The sequence below is a fragment of the Suricata suricatta genome, chromosome 15 (genome assembly GCF_006229205.1).
Source record: "Suricata suricatta isolate VVHF042 chromosome 15, meerkat_22Aug2017_6uvM2_HiC, whole genome shotgun sequence".
Lineage (NCBI taxonomy): Eukaryota > Metazoa > Chordata > Mammalia > Carnivora > Herpestidae > Suricata > Suricata suricatta.
The window spans coordinates 40,596,143-40,618,816 of NC_043714.1; the positions used below are offsets into that span (position 1 = coordinate 40,596,143).

At 37.0% G+C, this 22,674-nt stretch overlaps 1 protein-coding gene across 2 annotated transcripts in view; it reads left to right on the forward strand.

The window, feature by feature from the left end:
• The first annotated feature begins 530 nt into the window (after nucleotides 1-530).
• CPQ (carboxypeptidase Q) overlaps nucleotides 531-22,674 on the forward strand; it is a 335,799-nt gene continuing 313,655 nt past the window's right edge. For both annotated transcript variants that reach the window (XM_029923922.1, XM_029923923.1), the window contains exon 1: nucleotides 531-994. In XM_029923922.1, coding sequence (XP_029779782.1) covers nucleotides 565-994 — 430 coding nt within the window. In that variant the 5' untranslated portion in view covers nucleotides 531-564. The remainder of the gene's footprint in view (nucleotides 995-22,674) is intronic.

The following is a 22,674-nucleotide window of genomic DNA, read 5'->3' on the forward strand; positions in this document are numbered from 1 at the left end:
CTTAATATAATACCTTTCAGTTCCATCCACGTTCCTTTTAGCATACTTTAAACTGGGTTACTAGTTAACATGTGATTCTATGGTTTTAATAAATACTGCATATTAAGCCAATCTTTGCCTCTTTGCTTTTTCATTCCTGAGAGTTATGGTGCCTGCATTTGATGATGGAAGTTGGGCAGTGGTTCAGAAGGGAGGGGGACTCCTGTTTGAAAAGCAGTGCCTGAGGGACACCTGGTTAAGCTTCCGACTCTTGATTTCAGTTTAGATCATGATATCATGGTTCAGTTAGTGAATTTGAACCCCACTTCTGACTCTGTGCTGACAGTGCAGAGCCTACTTGGGATTCACTCTCTCTTTCTCTCTCTACCCCTTCCCAGCTCATGCCCTCTCCTTTCTACCTTCCTTTCTCTCTCAAAATAAATAAATGAAAATTTGAAAATCTATTAAAAAGAAAAGAAGAGCAATCCCTGGGTTCTGGGCAGATCGCTGTGAGATTCTTTCCCCCTAAAACATGTTTCTTACTTCCACAGATTATTTTAGGGAAAAAACCCACTGGAAAAATCAATGAAGTTCCTTCTCACATTTATTGGTGTTTTTCACCTTTTATCCCTGAATTCTGGGAAAACGATATGTAAGAATGACATCTCTCAGAGGACTTTTCAAGAAATAAAAGAAGAAATAGCCAGCTATGGAGATGTTGCTAAAGAAATCATCAACCTTGCTGTTTATGGTAAAGCCCAGAACAGATCCTATGATCGATTGGCACTTCTGGTTGATACTGTTGGACCCAGACCAAGTGGCTCCAAGAACCTAGAAAAAGCCATCCAAATCATGTACCAGAACCTGCAGGAAGATGGGCTGGAGAACGTCCACTTGGAGCCGGTCAAAATACCCCACTGGGAGAGGGGGGAAGAATTTGCTGTGATGCTGGTGCCAAGGATTCACAAGATGGCTATTTTGGGTCTTGGAAGCAGCATTGGGACTCCCCCAGAAGGTACCCTTTGTCTTTTCAAGCCAATTTGCTGTGCACTTTATAAAACCAATGTCACATGATATAGTTGATTATAGTATGCATGATTTATATTATGATTTGGATGATAAGAAGGAAGATAAAATCATTTCTCATTCCATTGGCTTAATGAATTCTCTACTCCTATATTTGTTGTTCTTCTTTCTTTCTTCCCTTTCTTCTATTTCTTTCTGAAAGAAAGCTGACTGTAGGGCCACTTTTTAAAAGAAGATCTACAACTATTGGCCCACGATATGTATCATCCCTATCACTTAATAACTTGTAGCTAGTACATTAGTTTCTTTCCATAGAGCATGGAGGTAAGTGTGCATAGGATAGAAAAACTATAATTTCCTCCAAGCAGCCTCAATGTGCAGTAATTTTTAGATTTAACAAAATTGGGGGCACCTGAATGGCTCAGGTGGTTAAGCATCTGACTTCAACTCAAGTCATGATCTCACAGATCGTGAGTTCGAGCCCCACATTGGGCTCTGCCTGGTGATGTGGAGCCTGCTTGGGATTCTCTCTCTCTCCATCTCTCCATCTGTCTGTGCCCCCTTCCCCACTTGTGCCCTCTCTTTCTTGAAATAAATAAATCCCTAACAAAATAGGGAACAGATATTTACATATGGAATTGACTTGAGTTAATTATTTTTTCAGAACCTGAGTCCTTTAATGCAAAGAATTTTCCAGAAGGAAGTTCTACCTTTACTTATCAGCACCCTAGCTCAGCTCCAACAGACAGTAGATCAGGGGTATATAACCAGTAACCAGTGGGCTGTTGGTCAGTCTGGGCCGATCATGGACTGTTTTCCTGTGGACCACTCATGGACTATTCATGTATTCTTGGACTGTTTTCCTATGGTAGAGGAACTATTTTATAAAAACTAGTTGACATTCTCTAAAAAGTTTATAGAATGTTTTGACTTTCTCTAATGCCAAAAAAAAAAAAAAAGACCCAGTTTAGAAGTAGATGGTCAGGTTTTTTGTAAAAAAACCAAAACATCTTTTCTGAGGTATAATTCACACACATGATATTCACCCATTTAAAATCTAGAATCCAGTAGCTTTTAGTATATGCACAGAATTGTGCAACTATTGTGTGGCCTAATTGTAGAACATTTTCATCACCCTGGAAAGAAACTCCATACTCATTAGCAGTTTCTCTTAACTCCTTCCCTTACTTCCCTCCTAAGCCCATGGCAATTGCTAATTTTCTATCTTTATGGATTTTCCCATTTTGAATATTTCATATGAACAGAATAATTCACCATGTAGTCTTTCGTGACTGGGTTTTTTTCATGTAGCATGTTTTCCAGGTTCATCCATGTTGTAGCATGAATCAATACTTAATTCATTTTTGTTGTTGAATCATATTCCGTTTTTTGAATACACCACATTTTATCTATCCATTCATCAGTTGATGGATATTTGTTTTTTCTTATCTTTTGGTGAGTATGAATAATTCTACTAAAAACCTTCATGTATAAGTTTTTGTATGGATATATGTTTTCATTTCTCTTGGATATATGCCAAAGAGTGGAATTGCTGGGTCATATAGTAACTCTGTGCATAACTTTTTGAGGAACTGCCATACTCTTTTCCAAAGTGACTGTACCATTTTATATTTCCATTAATATATTCTAATTTTCACACATACTTCTCTTTTTGTTTTGTTTTGTTTTCACACATGCTTCTCAACATTTGTTATTATCTGTCTTTTTGGTTATGACTATCCTACTGGGTATAAAGAGATAGCTCATTGTGGTTATGATTTCCATTTCCCTAATGATTAATGATGTTGAACATCTTTCCATGTTCTTATTGAGAAATTGTGTATCTTTGGAGAAATGTATATTCAAGTCCTTTGCCCAATTTTTAATTATGCTATTTGAATTTTTATTATTGAGTTGTAAAAGGTCTTCATATATTCTGGATGCAATTCCCTTATCAGATATTGATTTACTAACATATTCTCCCATTTTATGGATTCTCTTTTCACTTTTTTGATGGTAATATTGCTGCAGAAAAGTCTTTAATTTTGATTTAGCACAGCCTATCTAAATTTTTGTGGTTGTTGCTTGTGCTTTTGGTGTTATATCTAAGAAACCTTTGCCCCAATTAAGATCATGAAGATTTACTCCTAAATTTTCTTCTAAGACTTTTATAGTTTTAACTATTACATTTAGGTCTGGGAATTAATTTTTACACATGGTGTTAGGTAGGAGTACAACTTCATTCTTTTGCATATAGTCATTCAGTTGTCTCATCTATTGAAAAGACTATTCTTTCCTTATTGAATTGGGTATATTACATTAATTGATTTTTAGATGTTAAACCAGCTTTCTATTCCTGGGATAAATCCCACTTGTTTATAGCATATAATCTATCTTAAATGTTACTGAACTCAGTTTGCTAGTATTATGTCTAGCAGTTTTACATCTATACTCATAAAGGATATTGGTCACAGTTTTATTATTATTATTATTTTCCATGGTATCTTCACCTGGTTTGGTATCAGGGTAATTCTAGACTCAAATAATTAATTGGAAAATGGTACCTGGTCTTCTGTTCTTTGGAAGAGTTTGTGAAAGATTGATGTTAACTCTTTAAGTTTTTGGTAGATTTCACAAGCCACCTGGTCCTGGGATTTTCTTTGTGGGAAGATTGTCAATTATTAATTTAATATAATTCCTTGTTATAGATCTATTCATATTTCCTATTCTGGAGTCAGTTTTAGTAGTTTGTGTGTTTCTAGGAATTATTCATTTTATCTAAATTTTGTAATTTGTTGGCATGCAGTTATTTAAAGTATTTTTAATTTTGTGAGGATAAGGATCCAATTTACTATTTGGTGTCACTTGCTTTCAGCCTGAAGAACTCCCTTTAGTTCCCCACCCCCACCCCCCCAAAGCAAGTCTGCTAGCAGAAAATTCTCTAACCCTTCATCCCTTCTTTTTTATTTAATCTTAACTTTTGAAACATAGTTCTACTGGATATAAGATTCTTGGTTAACAGTTTTTTACTTTTCAATACTTTGAATTTGTCATCCATTGTCCTTTGGTCTCTGCGGTTTCTGATGAGAAGTCAGTTGTTAATATTATTGGGACTCCCATATTTGTGATTAACCATTTTGCTCTTACTGATTTTCTTTTTATTTGTGGTTTTCATCATTTTGATTCTGATGTATCTAGATATGGATCTCTTTGCTTTTATCTTGCTTGGAGGTTGTTGAGCTTCATGGATGTGTCAATTAGTGATTTTCTTCAATTTGAGAAGTTTTCAGCTATTATTTCTATAAATATTTTTCTACCCCTCTTTTTGGTCTTCTGATCCTTCCATTGTCAGTATGCGGGTACACTTAATGGTGTCCCACGTTTCTCTGAGGTTCTGCTCATTTTTCTTCCCCTCTTTTCTCTCTCTATTTTTAGGTTGCATAACCTGTATCAATCTATCATCAAGTTCACTTATTCTTTCTTCTGCTAGTTTAAATATATTGTTGAGCACCTTTACCGAATTTTTCTTTTTGGTTATCATAATTTTCAACTCTAGAATTTTTTCTTGCAATTTTTATTTATTTATTGGTATTCTTATTTGCTGAGACATTGTCATCATAATTTCCTTTAATTTTTTAGGTATGGTTTTCTTGAGGTCCTTGAACATATTTATAAATTCAGCTGCTTTGAATTCTTTTTCTGATATGTCCTACAACTGGGCCTCCTCAAAAGCAGTGTCCATTGCCTGATTTTTATCCTGTTTATTGGCCTCATTTTTTAATTTATTTTCATGTCTCATCATTTTTGTTGTTGTTGTTGTCAAAAACTGAACATTTGAAAAAGTGTGTTCCAGTAACTCTTGATACTGATTCTTATCCCTTCCCCTCTCCTGCCCACTGAAGTTTGATGTTGTTTTTCTTGTTTTCTTTGCCCTTTATTTGCTTAATGATTTGCTTGTACTATATGAAATCTATAGTGTAGTGTACAAATTCTGATGTTCCTGTGCAGAATGCTTTTATTTTCCCCTTTTTTAACTTTTAGTCAGCTTACTAGGAGTCAGCCCTTAATCCACATAAACTACTTATTGGTGAAATGTTGTGTATAGATCTCATTAATCAGTTATATTTTTACCCTTTATTGTTGGGCATACATATGGCTTGGAGGTTGCTGTTAAAACTTAAGGAGTTTATGTTTTTGCCTTAAGTTTAGCCACACCCAAGAAGCTTGGAAGTTCCCTCTACCATCAATCTTGAGAGGGTGCAGCCTTGGGCATGCACATACTCTTCCAGCCTGCTAGGATGCATGTGATTTTATTATTAAGTCTTGCTTAATAATATTTTCCTCTGTATCAGAATAGCTTATTTTTCAGCATGCGTTTGGTCCGAGGCTGTCCTTAAGCCTCTTGTGCCAGTGAAGCCTCTGCCCTGTGTTGATGGATCTGTGTGTAGCTTGGGGAATGTTTTCAATCTGACCCATGTCCTGTTTTCATTGTTTCTGAGTAGGAACATGTGCATAGCTTTTCCAATCACCAGGGTTTACTGTGTGATCCCAGGAGGGCTTTTCTTGGTTGTTTCTTTTCCTGGTTCTGTTAAACTTCTCATTGCTCTGCCATTTTGCTTGGTACTAGCAGTATCATAAAACTTCTAGCACTCCTTTAATTGGTTTTTACCAAACCCTCCATTGTTTTGAACAACACCCTTAGGCATGGAATTCTCTATGTTCTCCTCCAAATACAATCACTACCCTGGGTAGGAACTGCAAAGCTCTTCCTTTTCTTTGCTTGCCTCTTTTATGAGAGAACCTCTGTGCTAAAGTAGCACAGGAGCGAGGCACAGTAATAATAGCCTACTTCTCCCAGATTGATATCCTTAGCCGGTGCTAGAAGGGGAGGGTGGTAGCTCCTGGTCTTCTCAGCTTGCCTCCTCGTGTGGGACTTAGCCTATGAGTAAGCTGAGACAGACAGAGATGATCAGGGTCCAAGTATTCTTGGTGGCTACACTTAGGTAGGATTCCTACCATATGAGCTGGGTTGGGTAGAGGAATAGAGGCTCAGCCCTTTTGCACTGGAGTGCTCGTAATAAGAGTTTTTGTAGCATAATAGAGCTGGGGCTGGGAGAAGAAAGCAAGTCATGGCCCAAATTCTATAGACTCATTATTCTAACTCAGACTTAGCAGTTTTTCTTGAATGACTGCTTCTCCTTTTGCTTTATGCTCATAAGACAATTTTGAGAGACTTTAAGCGATTTTTAAAAAAATAATTTTTCTTAATTAAATGTTTTGTAGAGGACAGAACTGCGAAGTGTCTCACTCCACCATTCTGGAAGTACCATTGGGATAGTCTGTTTTGACATCTCTGAGGCTGCATGAATAGGTTACCTCTGAGATATTAGGGAACCTTTCAGCCTCAGTTTTATAATATCAACCAGGAGTTTTGTTTAGTTGCCTCTGTTATGCACTAATCTGTGTTACATACAGATTATACCTACATACATACAAACACAACACACACAGATCTATATCTATCTATCTATCTATGTAAATAGTCTGTGTAACTTTTTTTCCTTTTTAAGTTTTCCCAACTACCTTAAAAAAGATCTAGCTGTTTTTTTGTTTCTTTTCTTTTCTTTTCTTTTCTTTCTTCCTTTTTTCTTTTTTTTCTACAGATGAGAAAACCACAGGTGCGGTAGTTTGCCCAGGTTACACAACTAGTGAGAGGCCAACTGTCAAACTCCAAAGTCTGTGCTTTTAGTTACTAGACTATATTGCCTTATATACAAATACTTGTATGTTATTTTCATTTGTAATAAAGTTTTTCCTTTTTAGCCATCTGACTGAAGCAGATCTGTCTCAAAAGCTGCTGATACCTATTCTGTGACAGAATATATTGGTGTCTGCACCTTCTTTTTGGACATGTTTCTCATTCTTGTTTCTTTCTTATCCTCAATTCTCATTCTGTCGCTGGGCCTGATCTTCCCTGGCTATCTGCCTGGTATTAAAAACTAAGCCAAGTTACTGATTGCTCCTGGGACTTTCAAAACCCAGGGGACGTGAGTTTTACTCAGCAGAATCTATTGTGGTGTTCCGAGACTCACTTTCCCCCACTCCTTACTCCATGGGGCTCAAAGTAGATAAACAGTTGTCTGGCAACCAAGCTATTTTCAGCTCTGAGGACCCTGGAGAGTTAGGCTGAACCAGGTATGGAGAAATTCCCAGAGGAGACGGAGAGAAGTTAGCATTAAAGGGACCTCTGTGTGCAGCTAGTGTGGTGCAGAGCCAATCCATCTCTTAGGGAGCCCATGTGATGTCCATGGTTCAGCCGCCTACTAGTTGTGTGACCATGGTCCAGTCTTTTAATCTTTTTGGCTCTTAATTTTATCATCTGTAAAATGAAAGATGTCTGACATTTGAATCTGTAAGGTTTCTTCCAGATTGAAAAGGTTGTGATTTAAAAAAATTTTTTTTAAGTTTTATTATTTATTTTTGAGAGAGAGAGAGAGAGAGAGAGAGAGAGAGAGAGAGAGAGAGAGCATGAGTGGGGGAGGAGCAGAGAGAGAGGGACACACAGAATCTGAAGCAGGCCCCAGTCTCCGAGCTGCCAGCACAGACCCCAATGCCGGGCTTGAACTCATAAATCTTGAGATCGTGACCTGAGCTGAAGTTGGATGCTCAACCAACTGAGCCACTCAGGCCCCCTGAAAATGTTGTGATTTTTATGAGAATCCACAAGGATTTAGTGAAGCTAGAGTTTGCGAGAGCAGGGTTTCTCCCAGGCATATGCTATGGAGCAGATTTCTTATATAACCAGAGATGTTTTTTTTTTTAACTGTCCAATTCTAGAGTTGAGTATTATAGTATGTGTTAGTTTATTTGTGTGTCAGCCTAAGGGTCTGTGAATTTTCTGTGGGAAGTTGGAAGAAGACATATGCAAATAGGCCAAGGAAGATGAGATGCTGAGCAAAACTAAGTAGTGAGACAGGAGAAAATATAATTTCAAATCAATCCTGAGAGAACAGAACAGACATTGGATTTAAATGGACTGAGTGAAACAATGAGAACCAGCAGCCAAATCCAAGAGAGGCTGATATATGGGCAAGAAAGGGGAAGTTGGACAGAATGTTGTAGCCCTTCTTCAAAAGACATAATTCTATGGGTCTCATTATATAGTCTCTGAACCCCAAATAGCAAATTATTTAGTGCTTATTAGTTCTCTATGGAGACTGACATCTCTGAGGAGGTAGTGGGCTTTCCCAGAATATTATATGTTGCAAATTGTGTTGGGAGCACCTGAAAACCTGGACTGAATGTTATCCATTTCTCTATCCTCAGCACCTAGCACCATACACAGAGCTTATTAGTTATTCTTTCAGTGTTTAGGACAGTGAGTTATTTTAGGTATATCTTTCCTTAGACTGTTAGTCACGTGTAATAATAAAAACAATAGTGCTTCCTTCTACTTATAGATAATGTTGCTGACCCATCCTACTTTGCTTAGGTTTTTTTCTGATTATAAAATCAATCCTTGATTATTATACAAAACATGTACATAAATATAAAAGTAATAAAAATCATCTGCAATCTTCTCTCCCAAAGTATTGCTAACATTTTTACTTTTCTCTCTAATTTTTCCACATGCATATATATTTTTATTTTACAAATTTGTTATTGGAATCTCAATTACTTCCTTTTTCCTTTTTTTCTACTGTTTCCAATAACATAGGTGTACAAATTCTTTGATACAGATAGATTTTTAAAGGAGAGATTTTTACATTTTTTATGAATATCAGAAAGAGAGGATTGATTGGGATATTCTAGGGAATCTTAAAAGAGTGGCAAAAAATAGCTTTGAAACTGCTCATATAGGTATAAAAATGCAAATAAAATTCTTTGAAACAGTTTTTGTTCAAATATTTTTAATTATGTGAAATGTTAATATAATAGAATTGATATATTTCTATGATATAAATTATTTATAATATGGTATAAATATAGTATAATTATTCAAAATTTTAATATAAATATTGCTATTTTTAAGCTCTTGATATATTTGTCAAATTGTTTTCCAGAAAGATGATGCACATCTACTGTCTTATCAGGAATATATCTTAATATTCGAATCCCTGTGCCTTCATATGCATTAGATATTTTTTCTAATTTTTCCCATTGTGATGGGCTTAAAATGATAGTTCACTATTATTTTATTTTGTATGTCTTTGCTTATTGGTGAGACTAATATCTTCATATATTTATTGTTACTTGTATTTTTCTTCTTTAAATTATTTGTGAATGTCCCCTGCCCATTTTCTATTGGTACTTCAGTGATTTCCTGATTGATGTATAGGAACTCATTACATGGTAAAGATTTAAGTTCTTTGATTGTCACCTGATTCAAATTGATTTTTTTAAGCTATTGATATGGTTTGTATTGATTAATCATCTTCTTTTTCATGTTTTCTTAAGAGTTTATTTCTCCTATTTGAAGAGGGCTAGCTGACCCTGGAGTGTACTAAAAAATTGTAAAACAGCAAAGCTGACTAATTTATGCTCCCTCTGTCCTATTAAAGTCCTCTAAGATGCGGTTCATTAGCCCAGTTTATATTTTGGGCTTGGAACGTCAACATCATGGTTTGCCGATTGGTGGGCAACTTACTGTTGAAGTGGCCCTTACAAACCTAAGAATCCAGTCTCTCTGGTCTTAGATTTTGAGCTGGGTTCCCTGATTGGTACTTCTGCTGGGTCATGTCAAAGTATGGGTATCTCATGACTTTTTCTTCATAGAAATGATTTAGGAGTGGGAGGAAGAGAAGTAGAGATAGCACTAAACTGGGCTTAATGTGTAGAGTTGCCTGACAGTTAATGTTTAGTTGTGGAACCACTCTATCTGGCTTCAATTTAAAGCACATGTGGGTGTATTTTAGGATTTTAAATTCTTTCCAGAATTATTGGGAAATCTCATAATGCAGACTTTAACTTGAACTTTTCAGGAATGAATTTAGGAGCCATTCTGTAGAACTAGACTACCAAGACTTTGATTGCTTTTCTTAGATTCAGCAATGGCTTTTATCAGAAAGTTGCTGTAGAAAATCCAGGCAGTGCCATAGTTGTGGCCCCAGGCACCCATGCTTAGAGCATCTAATATCTGAGATGGTATCTTGTTTTCATGTTTTTATTCTCTGCCTGGAACGCCCGTCATTTCAGGATTCAGCTCAAATGTCTCCTCTATGGAGATTTTTTCTGTGTTTGCTCATCTTTTTTCTACTTTTTCTGCACCCTGTATGTGCTTTCTCTACTAGATAGTAAGCTCTTAGAGTCAGAGATCCCAGGTTCAGTGGCTCTCAACGGCAGGTAGTTGTGCTCCCCAGGGGAAATTTAGCAACATCTGGACACAATTTTGATAGTTGTGACTAAGAGGCAGTACTTCTTGAGTTCAGTGGGTAGAGGCCAGCAATACTGCACATCCCATAATGTGCAGAACAGGTTCTTTTTCCCTCTCAACAAATAATTATCCATTCCAAAGTGCCAGTAGTGTGGAAGTTGAGAAAATTTGCCCTAGTCCTTAGCATGGTGTCTCATGCACAGAAAAGCCTCAAGAAATATTAGTTGAATGAATTAAGTCTTTCCATTTATATTGCTCCAACATTCAGTTGATCACCAAGCCTTAACTGTCATTCATGATTCCTTTTTTCTATCCTGGCTGTAGCTTCAGAGTTCAGGACCTAAAATCTCCTGACTAGTGTTACAATCATCTCCTAATTGAATTTCCTGATGCCAGTCTCATTTTGATCAATTTCAGTATTTCTGCTTCAGTTGTCTTAGTAAAATATGGATCTCGTTATGCCATTCTCTTGCTTAAAATGTTTTCATTGTTCAGGGTATAGTTCAAATTCTTACAACCTTTTAAAATGTGACCTTAGGCTATGTTTCTAGGTTTATGTCTAGTTCCTCTCTAGCCACACACCTTAGGCTGCAGCTACATGGGCCTAACTGCTCTTGCCTTGACATGTTCATACCTCTTTGCCTTAAAAGCTACTTTTTGGGCCTCTGGCTAACTTAGCCTTCACCCTAGCCCTAACCCTAATTCTAACTCAACTCTTCTCTGCTGGGAGATTTCCTACTCATTTTTAAAGACTCATTTAAAATGGATCTTTTCTTTAAAGTCTTTTTTGAATCCAAAGAATCCAAAATCCCTATTCTCTTAGCATTTTGCCTATTATGCAATGATCACAATTTATTGAAGTCTGTTATTCACAGGGTTCTCTCTTCTGAGAAACTGTGACCTCTTCCAGGGCAAAAGCCAGATCTTATCTTTGTATCTTCTTTAGCACTAGGCTCAGCGCCTGGTATGTAATAGATGCACATTGAATATCCATTGATCTCATGAATAGATTGTAAGAAATATCATACATTTAAAAGGGATATTTAAAAACTTATTCCTACTCAAACAAGTTTCTTTTAGCCCTACATGATTTCCATAGGTCTTTTATGTCCCTGTCATATCCAGACAGCAATAAGTTTTGGTGTGCTTCTAATGTAAAGGCACATAGCAAAGAGAAGGGAAAATAAACACCAATGAAATCATGATGGGATTCTTTGCCACAGTCTATTCTTTCTGAAGATTTAAGCAGCATGGATCAGAAAGTCTAGAAAGGTGCAGTTTAAACATATTCCAAACTCTTATTGTGTTCATCTCAGAGGAACTTAAAATAGCCTTCCTGCTATGTACTCTTAGCACATCTTCCAAAGGAAAACATTCTACCACTGATAATTTTGATCCATTTCTTAGTGAAGTGCTAACTAATTTGTGCACAAGGCACCGTCATCAGAGAATTAGTTATTTGTGCTTATTCTTTTCTCTTCCTTTGGTCTCATCGGGGAAACAGCATTTTCAGTGTTTTTTTTTTTTCTTCAGGGATTTATCTTTGTCTAATATCTCATCACAGTATAAGCAAGTATTCTAAAGAGCCTGTGTCCACAGATGATTCTTGGAATTTGCAGTTATGGGATCAGCGGAAGGATCCAATTCCAAAGTGTCTGAGGTTACAAATTCCCTCTCTGCATCAAGGCAGGAGTAGGAATGAGGAGGAAGGGGGCAAAGGGGCTCAAATTCATTGAGTGTCTTTCACACACTAGTCATCACACAGATTCTTTCACTTACAGTGTCCTTTGGGCTACCTGTTGTTCACATGTTACAGGCGACAGGCTCTGGGAGGTTCAGCACTTTGTCCAGGGTCACAGAGGCAATATGTGGCCCAGCCTTATCCCAAGTCATGCCTTCCTCAGAGGCTTCCTTCTTCACCTTGCCACGTGGGCGTTTCTGCCCACATCTCTCAGGTATTTATATTTTCATTTCCTTAAGAATGGGACTTCCACATTTCTGATTGCTACACTCTCACACAAACACAGCTTAAAAAGCACAAAAGAGACACCAAAACCATTACTGAATCTGATTGCATCAGAATTAAGAATTTCTACGGTGCAGGATGCCACGACAGAAGCTGTTAGATGACAAAATGGGAGGCGTTCTTAACACTGTCTAAAATTGTTATGGGATTAATATATGGGCTACAAACTACTGGAAATCAACAATAAAAAGGCAGTACCCCTAGTAGGGAACTGGACAAAGGTTCTGAATGAACAATTAAAAGAAGGGGAACCCTAAAAGCTAACATGTATATAGAGATCTCAACTCACTAGTAGTCAGAACAATGCAAATTTTGAAAACAATGAGATCATTTTACAGCAGAGATGTAAATGTGTTGGTGGGGCTGGGAGGACATAGGAACCCTCATGCATTGATTGGTGAGCATGAAGCATGGTTCCACCATTATGGAGAACATGCTGGTAGTATTTAATCAACTTAAATATATTTTTATACTCAGTGACCTAGTAATTCACTTCCTTGGTACATTTCCCAAAGAAATTGTTACTCAGTTACCTACGGGTATACATACAAAGATAATTATTACAGCCTTATTTCCAGGGGTAGGGTCCATCTGGAGGTCCCTTGCTGGGAGAGCAGACGTGTAAGATATGGTGGATGTCTCTCAGAGAATGTTTTACAGAAGTTAGAAGCAACAGACTAATATATGTATAGCAACATGGATGGATCTTACCTACATAAAGCTGAATAAAAATAATAAAAAATATAATGAAATACATAGTACAATTGCATACATATAAATACAATTTTGCATGCACATGAAATAATGTTTCATATTTTCTGAGAAGATAGATACACAAAAAAGATCTTAGAACGGTTATCTGCTTAAGACATGGGGTGGAGGTGAGAATGAGAAGTGGAGTTAAAAGACAATAAGTTTTAAAAAACAAGCAAGAAAAAGATTTCCCTTGAATAGGCCAGTGATGATGGTATACTGTGAATTAAGGAGTATAATGAACCCAGTACTCTGCATTTGATATTAAAAGCAAAAATCCACTTGCCACTTGAGGCATAAAGTTAAGGTAGGTTTTTAGGTAGTTTGTCATTTTCTCCAAGAGGAAACAAAGCTGCTTCTCTTTTACTTTTTACACATTAGTTGGTTCCCTCTTCTATAATCTTATGACATTCACTCAGATTTATGCTTATATACTGTGAAATCTTGACTTTTTACTTCTATGTTTTTAGTTGTCATACAATATTCATCTTTGTTATTGTTGTCTTAGTTTCGAAGCTTCTCTGGAGGGATGGAGTCTCTTTTCATTTGCCTTGTAGAGAGAGCCTTTGGTATAGTTGGACCTTTAGATCACATTAGTGATATTCCCAATGTTTAATTTTATGAAAAATCTTCAAGGAAGAGGTTTGCTTTTGAGATTCTAGAAGTGTGGATGATGTGCTTTGTAGACTTACTGATGAAATAACATAGGTGGATGGTGTACTCAGGTATCCTTTTTTTTTTTAATTTATTTTTTTTAATGTTTATTTTTGAGAGAGAGAGAGAGAGAGAGAGAGAGAGAGAGAGAGAGAGTACGAGCATGGGAGGGGCTGAGAAAGAGGGAGACACAGAATCTGAAGCAGCTCTGGGCTCTGAGCTGTCAGCACAGGGCCCGATACGGGGCTTGAACCTACAGACTGTAAGATCATGACCTGAGCCAGTTGGATGCCCAACTGACTGAGCCACCCAGGCACCCTGCCTGGTATCCTTTTAAATAAACACCCTTATCCAGCTCATATTTCATCCTTTGCTTCTCTTTAGCAAATCTCTCTAATTCCTTTTTCCTAACACAAGATATCACTGGTTAATAACTATAGGTTTTTGATAACTGATGTTGTGAGTGAATTTAAGAAATGTGTTCAGTAATCAGAAGGTTATAATTAGAATTGAACTTAATCATGTAGAACTAGGAAATTTCTTCTTGATACCTGGGATTCTCTGTCTCTCCTTTACTCTTTCTTTGTGTCTTTGTTATTTTCTCTGCTTGTCTCTCTGTCTCTTTCTCTGGACTTCTTTCTACTAACCTTTCTTTCTGTTCCTCTTTTTATCTTACTCTTTTCTTCCTGTCTCTTTCTTTGGTTTAGACTCTTGGTTTTTGTCTCTTTTTGTCTTATGCCTTCTAGTTTCTGGTTCATAGACTTATCAGCAGGGTAGTCTGAGCTAATGTATCTGCAGTTGTGTCAGATTATTGCTCTAGATTTAAATGGAACTTCTATCTTTTTCTTAATCTGTAAAAGTCCTCTTTGACAGCCTAATTGTATTCTCAGAATTAAAGTCCTTGAAGCAAACTGGTGAGTTACATATTTTGTACTCAAAAATTTTGTGATGGATTTCATTGAAAGTGGTTTCCCAAGAATCAGTACCATTTTGATGGCTATTGGGAAAATGCATCAATAATATCAATTAACTGAAGGCACTTTGATTTCTCCAGAGGAGCTCAATAGGCTAAAGCCTTATGGTACTCCTTACATTCTTGATTTGTGTTGAAAAATTGCATGGGAAATTTCCAGGAAGTTTCAGAGCTTTACATCATTAAATTGAAACCATTTTTCTGAGGAAAATATTAAGAAAATTTGTCTTCTTTCGAAGGAGGTAGCTTTAGACTTCAGAAGGAGGTAGTTGGATCAACTACTGGTAAATGCATAAGATACTCAAGGCCTGACTGACAAAGTCGGTAATCATTAAACCCCTGAGATCAGATGAGATCCACCCAGTAATTTTGAAGGAAATTGTCAAAACTTGGTTAAATTATATTTAACCTTTTTTAGTTGCTATTGGGTTTAAGAGTTGTCAGATTTTCCATGAGACCACATTCTAAAGGAATTCGTTCAAGAAGATTTTGCGAAGTACATTTTGTAGGTGATTATTACTTAATTAATTCATACAATATACATGACAAGGTAATGTGTAGGTCATTTCTGAAAGGTGCATATAGGCGACATGTTGCAAGGAAGATGATGTCTGAATAGTGGGGGAAGCCTAGGATAGGGCCAGATTGGATTTAAAACAGTGGGAACCACTACACACTTCCAAACAGGGGAATTTTTGGATAAACATTTTCCAGAACACATTCTTATGGCTCTGTGATGAATGAATGAGAAAGGAGAAAAGCAGAGAGAATTCAGATTTGAAGGATAAATAATTTGGAGTAGGGGCTTCAGAAATGAAGAACCAAATATTACTATATAAAGATCAGTTAATACATTTTGGATATGAGAGATGAGAAATGGGAAGAATCAAAGATTACAAAGTTTTCCAGGCTCCTGGATGGCTCTTTAAGTTGGGCGATTGACTCTTGATTTTGGCTCAGTTCAGGTCTCATGACTCGGGGGATTGAGCCCTGCATTGGTCTCTAAGCTGTTAGCATGAGCCTCTGTCTCTTTCTGTCTCTCTCTCTCTCTGCCCTACTCCACTGACAGACTCACTCTCCTCCCTCCCTCCCTCCCCCCCTCAAAGAAATAAATATTAAAAAAAAAGATTACAGAGCTTTCAAGTCTGGGTCTTAGGAAAACTATAGTGGTATCACAGAGAGAAGGGCTGGAGAGGGAAGTTGGCAAAGACAGTGGATAAAAAGGTTAGTTTTGAATACACTGACCTTTTGAAGTTGATTCCATAAGGAACAGTCATGTTCTCTTATACCACATCCCTGAATGCCAAAAGGAGTAACAATGGACCAGAGTGATCACTGTTCCCACCCATGTAGCATTTCTTATTTTTCTTTGGTGAAGTTCTACAAACTATTGTAGAACTCTGCTGATGCTGCCACAACAATGATTCCTGTTTATTTCTTTGTCAAAGAATCAGATACAGGATGCCTATAATCTCTGTCTCTCCAGCTCCTAAGGTAGCACCGGCCACTTTACTGGTGCTCGGTAATTGGTTACCGTATTGGCATCCACCATATGCCTGGCATGAGGTTAGGTGGTGATGATACTCAGGTGAATCAAACAAGGACTGTGATGATGCACAGGTGAATCAAACAAGGGAATAAGGAAAACAGGGTTAGTTCTCTCTGGAGGCTAAGGAAACCTTCAGAAGGACATGACATGGAAGGGGGAAGGATTCACTGGCACTAAGGGAGGAAGGGTGTACTCAGGACAGAAAAGAAGACAAGCCAAGGCATGAGGGTGTGAAAGTATAAGACGTCCTTGCCCAGTGACTGGAAGAGCAGATTCACGGTGAGAAGACGGAAGAGGGTAGTGACGGGCCTGGAAAGGTGCAAAGGTAGACTGTCAAAAACCTGCTTAGGCTGTCTTGTATATTCTTACATTTCTTAGGACAAAGATTACTTCTAGGGTGAGGCTAGAAGGGTGGGGGATTAGATGGTAACTTCATTTTGTACTTCTTAGTAGAAACCGAGAACTAGGAGTAAAGAGTTTTGAGTTTTAATCTTTGCTACTAACTACTGTCAAGCAGGTCAAAGTTATAAAAATTCTCTTAACTATCTGCAGTCAGTTTCTATGGTACTTATAAATACTATTATTGGCATAATTTGATAGGAGGATTTCTGAGTTTTTTTATTACGATTTTTAATTTTTAAAAATCAAATAAACCAAACAATAGCTCATACTCAATCATATGGGATCAATGAAATAATTGCATATCTTCACAGGCAACTGTGAACCTCATTTCCTACTAATATTTCTCTCCTCCGTTATGTTGCCATTTTGTAAACTATCCCTGTCAGTCTTACTATGATCAAAATGACTTTAAACTAATGTAGCTTTTACTGACAGAACTAATTTGCAAAATGTGTTTTTATTTTTTTTTAAACTCAGACTGCCATATTGTGCTGCTCCAGAACCTTACCTTTCAAGTGCATTTTCTCTACTTAATTTGGGGGAAATTACCACAAAACATTCAGTGCTTTGTTTTCTGAGAAGGCTCTTGGTTTTCTCTCTCTCAGTTCATGGAACAAGACATTTGCCCTCAGGCTACATCTATGTATTATTTTCATCTTGAAGAGCATTTGTTAAGCACTTATCTGTGGGAGCTCTGGATAAATAAATATACCTGGTCTGAACAAAAACTAGCTAATGATGTGCAAGCAGGGAGTATAAATTCCATACAGTCTCTTAAAATAATATTTTCCTAATTATGAAAGTAATATATTTATTTTCAAATGTGGAAATGTGAAAAATAAAGAAAAGCACATGTAAGAAAATAAAATGAAATTCACATGAAATTATGTTGTCCCAAAGTAAGAACTACAAACATTTTGGTATACATGCATTCTCTATTTCTTTCTATGCATTGAATATTTATATACATTTACAATGTATTGTGAACATTGCTCCTTTTTTAAAAAATGTTTATTATTGAAGGAAAGAGTGACAGAGTGTGAGCCAGGGAGGGGCACAGAGAGAGACACACAATCTGAAGTGGGCTCTAGGCTCTGAGCTGTTAGCACAGAGCCTGATGTGGGGCTCAAACTCACGATCCATGAGATCACGACCTAAGCTGAAGTTGGATGCTTAACCAAATGAACCGCCAAGGTGCCCTCTCTCCTCTTTTTAATGAGAGTTTAGTACAGTTGTTCAGAACTTGTCTTTGAGGGTGAATCCTTTGGCTCAGGTCATGATCTCATGGTTTGTGAATTCGAGCCCCATGTCAGGCTCTGTGCTGACAGTTCAGTGCCTAAAGCCTTCTTTGGATTCTGTGTCTCCTCTCTCTTTGCCCCTCCCCTGTTTGTGCTCTGTCTCTCTCTCTCTCTCTCTCTCTCAAAAACAAATAAACACTCAAAAAATTTAAAAATAATAAATTGGAGGAGATTTGTACAATGGAATACTACCCAGCAGTTAAAATGGATGAACCAGAATTACATATATTACATATAACAGCCTGAATTACTTTAACAAACAATGCTGAATTTGAAAAAGTGAGTTGAGGAAGCATAGGTACATATTATACAATTTATAGGAAGTGGCCCTTGAATCCTCCCCATGGCGGTCGCTGCATGGTGCAGCGTATTGTGCATCCATACATTTTCTACCTGCGTAGTTAATGCTCTTTGCTCTTTACACCAAACTATGTGTATGTTGGAGATCATTCTCCCCAACAATGTCTGGCAATTTTGTCTCAAGAAACTTTGCTTCATGAAATTAAGTACAGTGTAGTTTCTTTAATGCTCAATTTTGGAATCACTGATCTAGGATACATAGGATCAGTTTTAGACACCAAATTGCAAAGACAGATCGTGTTCAGACCCAGGTCAATCTTGAAAATCAAATAATGTTTATATTAAGATTTGAAAAGCTGTTTTTCCATTTCAGGTTGTCAAACAGTTGAATATATTAAGCTTGGGACCACAGACAATGTCTGGGTGAGCATATGTGAGGGATTCGCACCCCTCAAAAAATGCACTTTTCATGGCCTTTGGCAAAGTGGTGATTTGGTTCTGTTTCTACTTTTGCAAGTCCCTCTGCAGAGACCATGACTGCACCTTGGGATTGCTGTTGAATCCAGATAGTGTTAATTTTGCCCTCATTTGTATTCTATTCAGTTTTATCAAACTAAATGTTTGTTAGTGATTTTTAGGAAGGCTGGTAAGATTGTGGAAATGTAACTATTATTTATGAAAATGGAGAAAAAGCTCCTTTTAAATTACCTGAATCTTTTTGGAGCTAAAGAAAGAAAAATAAAATTCATGAAGCTGTGAAGTGAGGCTTGATAGTTGAGCTGTAGCCACCAGGTACTGGCCTGGCTCTGACAGAGTTTGTGGTGGGATCACAATGAGCCTGGATACACAAGGCATGAAAGTCCCTGGCCCTTGTCATCACAGAGTTTGGCTGCTAGCCCTCTCCCCTCAAAGATGGAGGCTTCTGGCATTTCTGATAATGTTTTCTATTCCTGTTGCTCCTTAGGGAGAGAAATCCAATGTCTTTTTGCCCATATTTTCTAGAGTTGAATTTAGGGACATCTTGAGACAAACACCTTGTGCAAGGCCTGTGGGAAGAGAAGTACCCTCTTTATCAATCTAATTATACTTCCAACATCCACCTGTTTGCTCCTTGGTGATGCTTATGAGACATGGAAAGGGCAGGAATTTAGAAGGTCCAGATGGGAGTGCTTTGTCCTTATGCTTTTCCAGGGTCTCATGTTGGTCAAGATTCTTCAGTTTTTTGAGCCTCAGTTTCCTCATCTTCAAATGGGGCCATAGTACCCACTTCAAAAGTGATATTTGAAATATCTGACAGCCAGTTTGGCTTGGCTATTGGCCAGTCAGACAGATAACATACGCATCTGCTCAGGTTGTCTGAGTGGCTGAATATCAACCAGGACTATCTTTCAGAGTTGCTGGGAGGATAAAATAGGATCATTCATGTGAATATGCTCTGATAACTGGAAGGGGTGTACAAATCTGTGCTATGAATGCAAAGTTCATGAATTGGGGAGGGCAGTTGAGAAGTGCTTTGGGCTATGTAATAAAAAAAAAAGAAGCATCTTTCGTGGAAGTAAACAATTATTGGCCCATAGTTTTAGTTTATTTAGAAAAAAGTTTCCTATAAATATATGCTTAATATACAACCCAGCAATTCCCCTCTTAGATATTTACCCAAGAGAAATGAAAATACATGCCTACACAAAGGCTTGTATGAATATTCACTGTACTTTTATGTATAACAGCTAAAAACACTGTACTTTTATGTATAACATGGTTATCATTTGGTGAGCAGATACGCACAATGCGGGGAGTCTATACAGTGGAATCCTGCTTGGCACTACAAAGGAACAGAGAGCTGATGGACAGCACAGCCTGGCTGAATCTCCAAAGAATAATGCTGAGTGAATAAGATAGATACAAAACATTGCCTACCCTATCATTCCACTTATATGAAATTCTATAAACAGTGAAAGTTTAGTGACAGAAAGATCACTGTGGCCAGGGGCCAGGAATGAGAGAAGGGATTGACTGCAAGAGGTGTGAGGGAACTTTTTGAAGTGATGGAACTATTCTGTGGCTTGATTGTGGTGGTAGTTACATGACTATGTTTGTCCAAGAATGTAGTCATGTCTATTTGTCATAGAGTTGTATATAGAAAGCTGATTAAATTTCTTGTAAGTAAATTATACCTCAATAAAAACCTGATTAAAAACTTGATGTAGGGAAAATAATTTGCTTGGGGAAAAGTAGAAAATGTAGTGTTGAAAAAGAAAGGAAGAATATTCTATTACAAATTAAACCCCTGTATAGTTAATATATATTTCAGTTTAAGTTTCTGAGTAATAAATTTCTCAGCCTCATTTCTTGCCTGAGCCTTAGTCTCTGGTATGACCCAGTTTGCTAAGGAGTCCTCCATATCCATGTGTTTCTTTCTTCACAATTGTTCATTTATGCTGAGCACTTCCTTGGAATAGTTTCCTCCTCTGCCTTCCTTGGGTCTCCCACCTCCTCTGTCCCTCAGCTGGCTGACTCCTCCCTACTTGGAAGATTCAGTTTGGAATGCACCTGCTCTAGGAGCCTTTACTCAATATCTCCTCACCCCTGCACATTGGGACATCTTTGTGCTTTGCACAACGCTATCCCATCTGTTAGCTTTATCATTGCATTTACCAGATTACACTATAATGAGCTCTTTATGGGTTTGTCTTTATAAAAAAAGATGGTAATCTTTTAGAGATAAGCCACCATATCTTACACACTTTTTATCCCACTTTTTATCCCAAATCGCTGATAACCAGTGAGTGTTTGAGAATGAATGAATGGGAATGTCTCATGGAATTGTGGTGAGGTAGAGTGAGATATTGGGGAAAAATGGAAAGGAAGGAAATCTAGTTGAATCCCAATCTCTCAGTGGTTAGATTGACTTTCAACAAGTTGTTTAATGTGTTAGCCATCGTTTTCTCTGATGGAAAGTGAGGGGAATAGTCCTATCCACTGGATAGGATTGCTGTGAGATATGAGTAAAAGGATGTATGTTGAAGTACAGAATAACACAGCTTGCACACATAAGAGTGCAACTTCTCAGCTTGAGGATGTAGTGATTCCAATCAAAGTGATTCCTCTTTACCCAAGAGGTGAAGTCTGTTCACCTTCAAATGTTTACTTGGAGCCTCAGCATAACACTGGTATGTTTACATGGCTCCCTGTGGCATCTAGTGAGAGCTTTGTCTGTTTGTGGGAGACTTTAAGTCCATTGATTCTTGTGTTATTTTGCATGGAAGCAGTTCCCAACCAGTGTATAAAATTTTTGAAGACATGGCTCCTGTCTTATATATCTTCGGGTCCTCTAAGTTCTTAATAGAAAGTATAGCCCCAAAAATGTTAAAATGATAAACCAAGTAAAGCTTAAGACAGAAATAAAGAGAAATGTTATCCAGTTGTTTTTTTTTTAAGATTACATTTCAAAATAAAAGTGTAATAGCATTTCATTTTTAGAGTCTGTTCAAATAATTTACCACAGAAATTTTACAAGCTTAAGCTAATAAAATGTTCTGGATCTTAGGAGGTCTACTGATGTCTTTGGAACTTTGTATGACTAAAGAATTTCACTGTACTAAGATCCATTTTCCGCAAGTCTTAAAATCTGAACTATAGCACGTTATCTGTGTGATATTCTTTATAGCATTTCATAGGCATTTTCATTAAAAAATAATCTTACCTTGATTATCGAAAGAAGGGGACTATGTCATATTTTTAGGTAATAGAATAAGCACTATGCCCTTGACTCACTCTAATTGGCTAGCCAGTATTATCTTTAAATTTTACTAACCTTATTGATATTCCTTAGAACAAAATGGGATAAACCTAATTAGGTGTATAAATTTTGAAGTACATTAAGAATTCATCAAAAATAATATTAGGGATAATATGACTTTTTTCAGACACAGGATAAAAATACATGAAATTGACAAGAAAATGTAAGAGATACTGAAATATTTTACTGGTATATTATGCAAATATTTAAATTTATGAGATAGAATTATAATAGAAAGCAAAAAGTCTTTACTATAGTCATTATTAGTAACTGCATTTCTACTTCAAGGTGATTTAAACCTATGTTCTAATCTTGGTAAGCAATTTAAAGTCATTTGCTGCCTTGTTGATTTAACCTTTCAAATATGGCAAGGGCCACTAACTTCTCGCAGCATTTATAGATATTTATCCAAATGTGTTTTTGGTTAGGATGTGAAAATAGTTGGGGAATAAATCCAATACTTGTGCTTATTTACTTTACATAAAGCGTATTTCCCCATGAGTGACAGTGTAAATGGGACTAAGTCGAAAGAAAGAGGAACT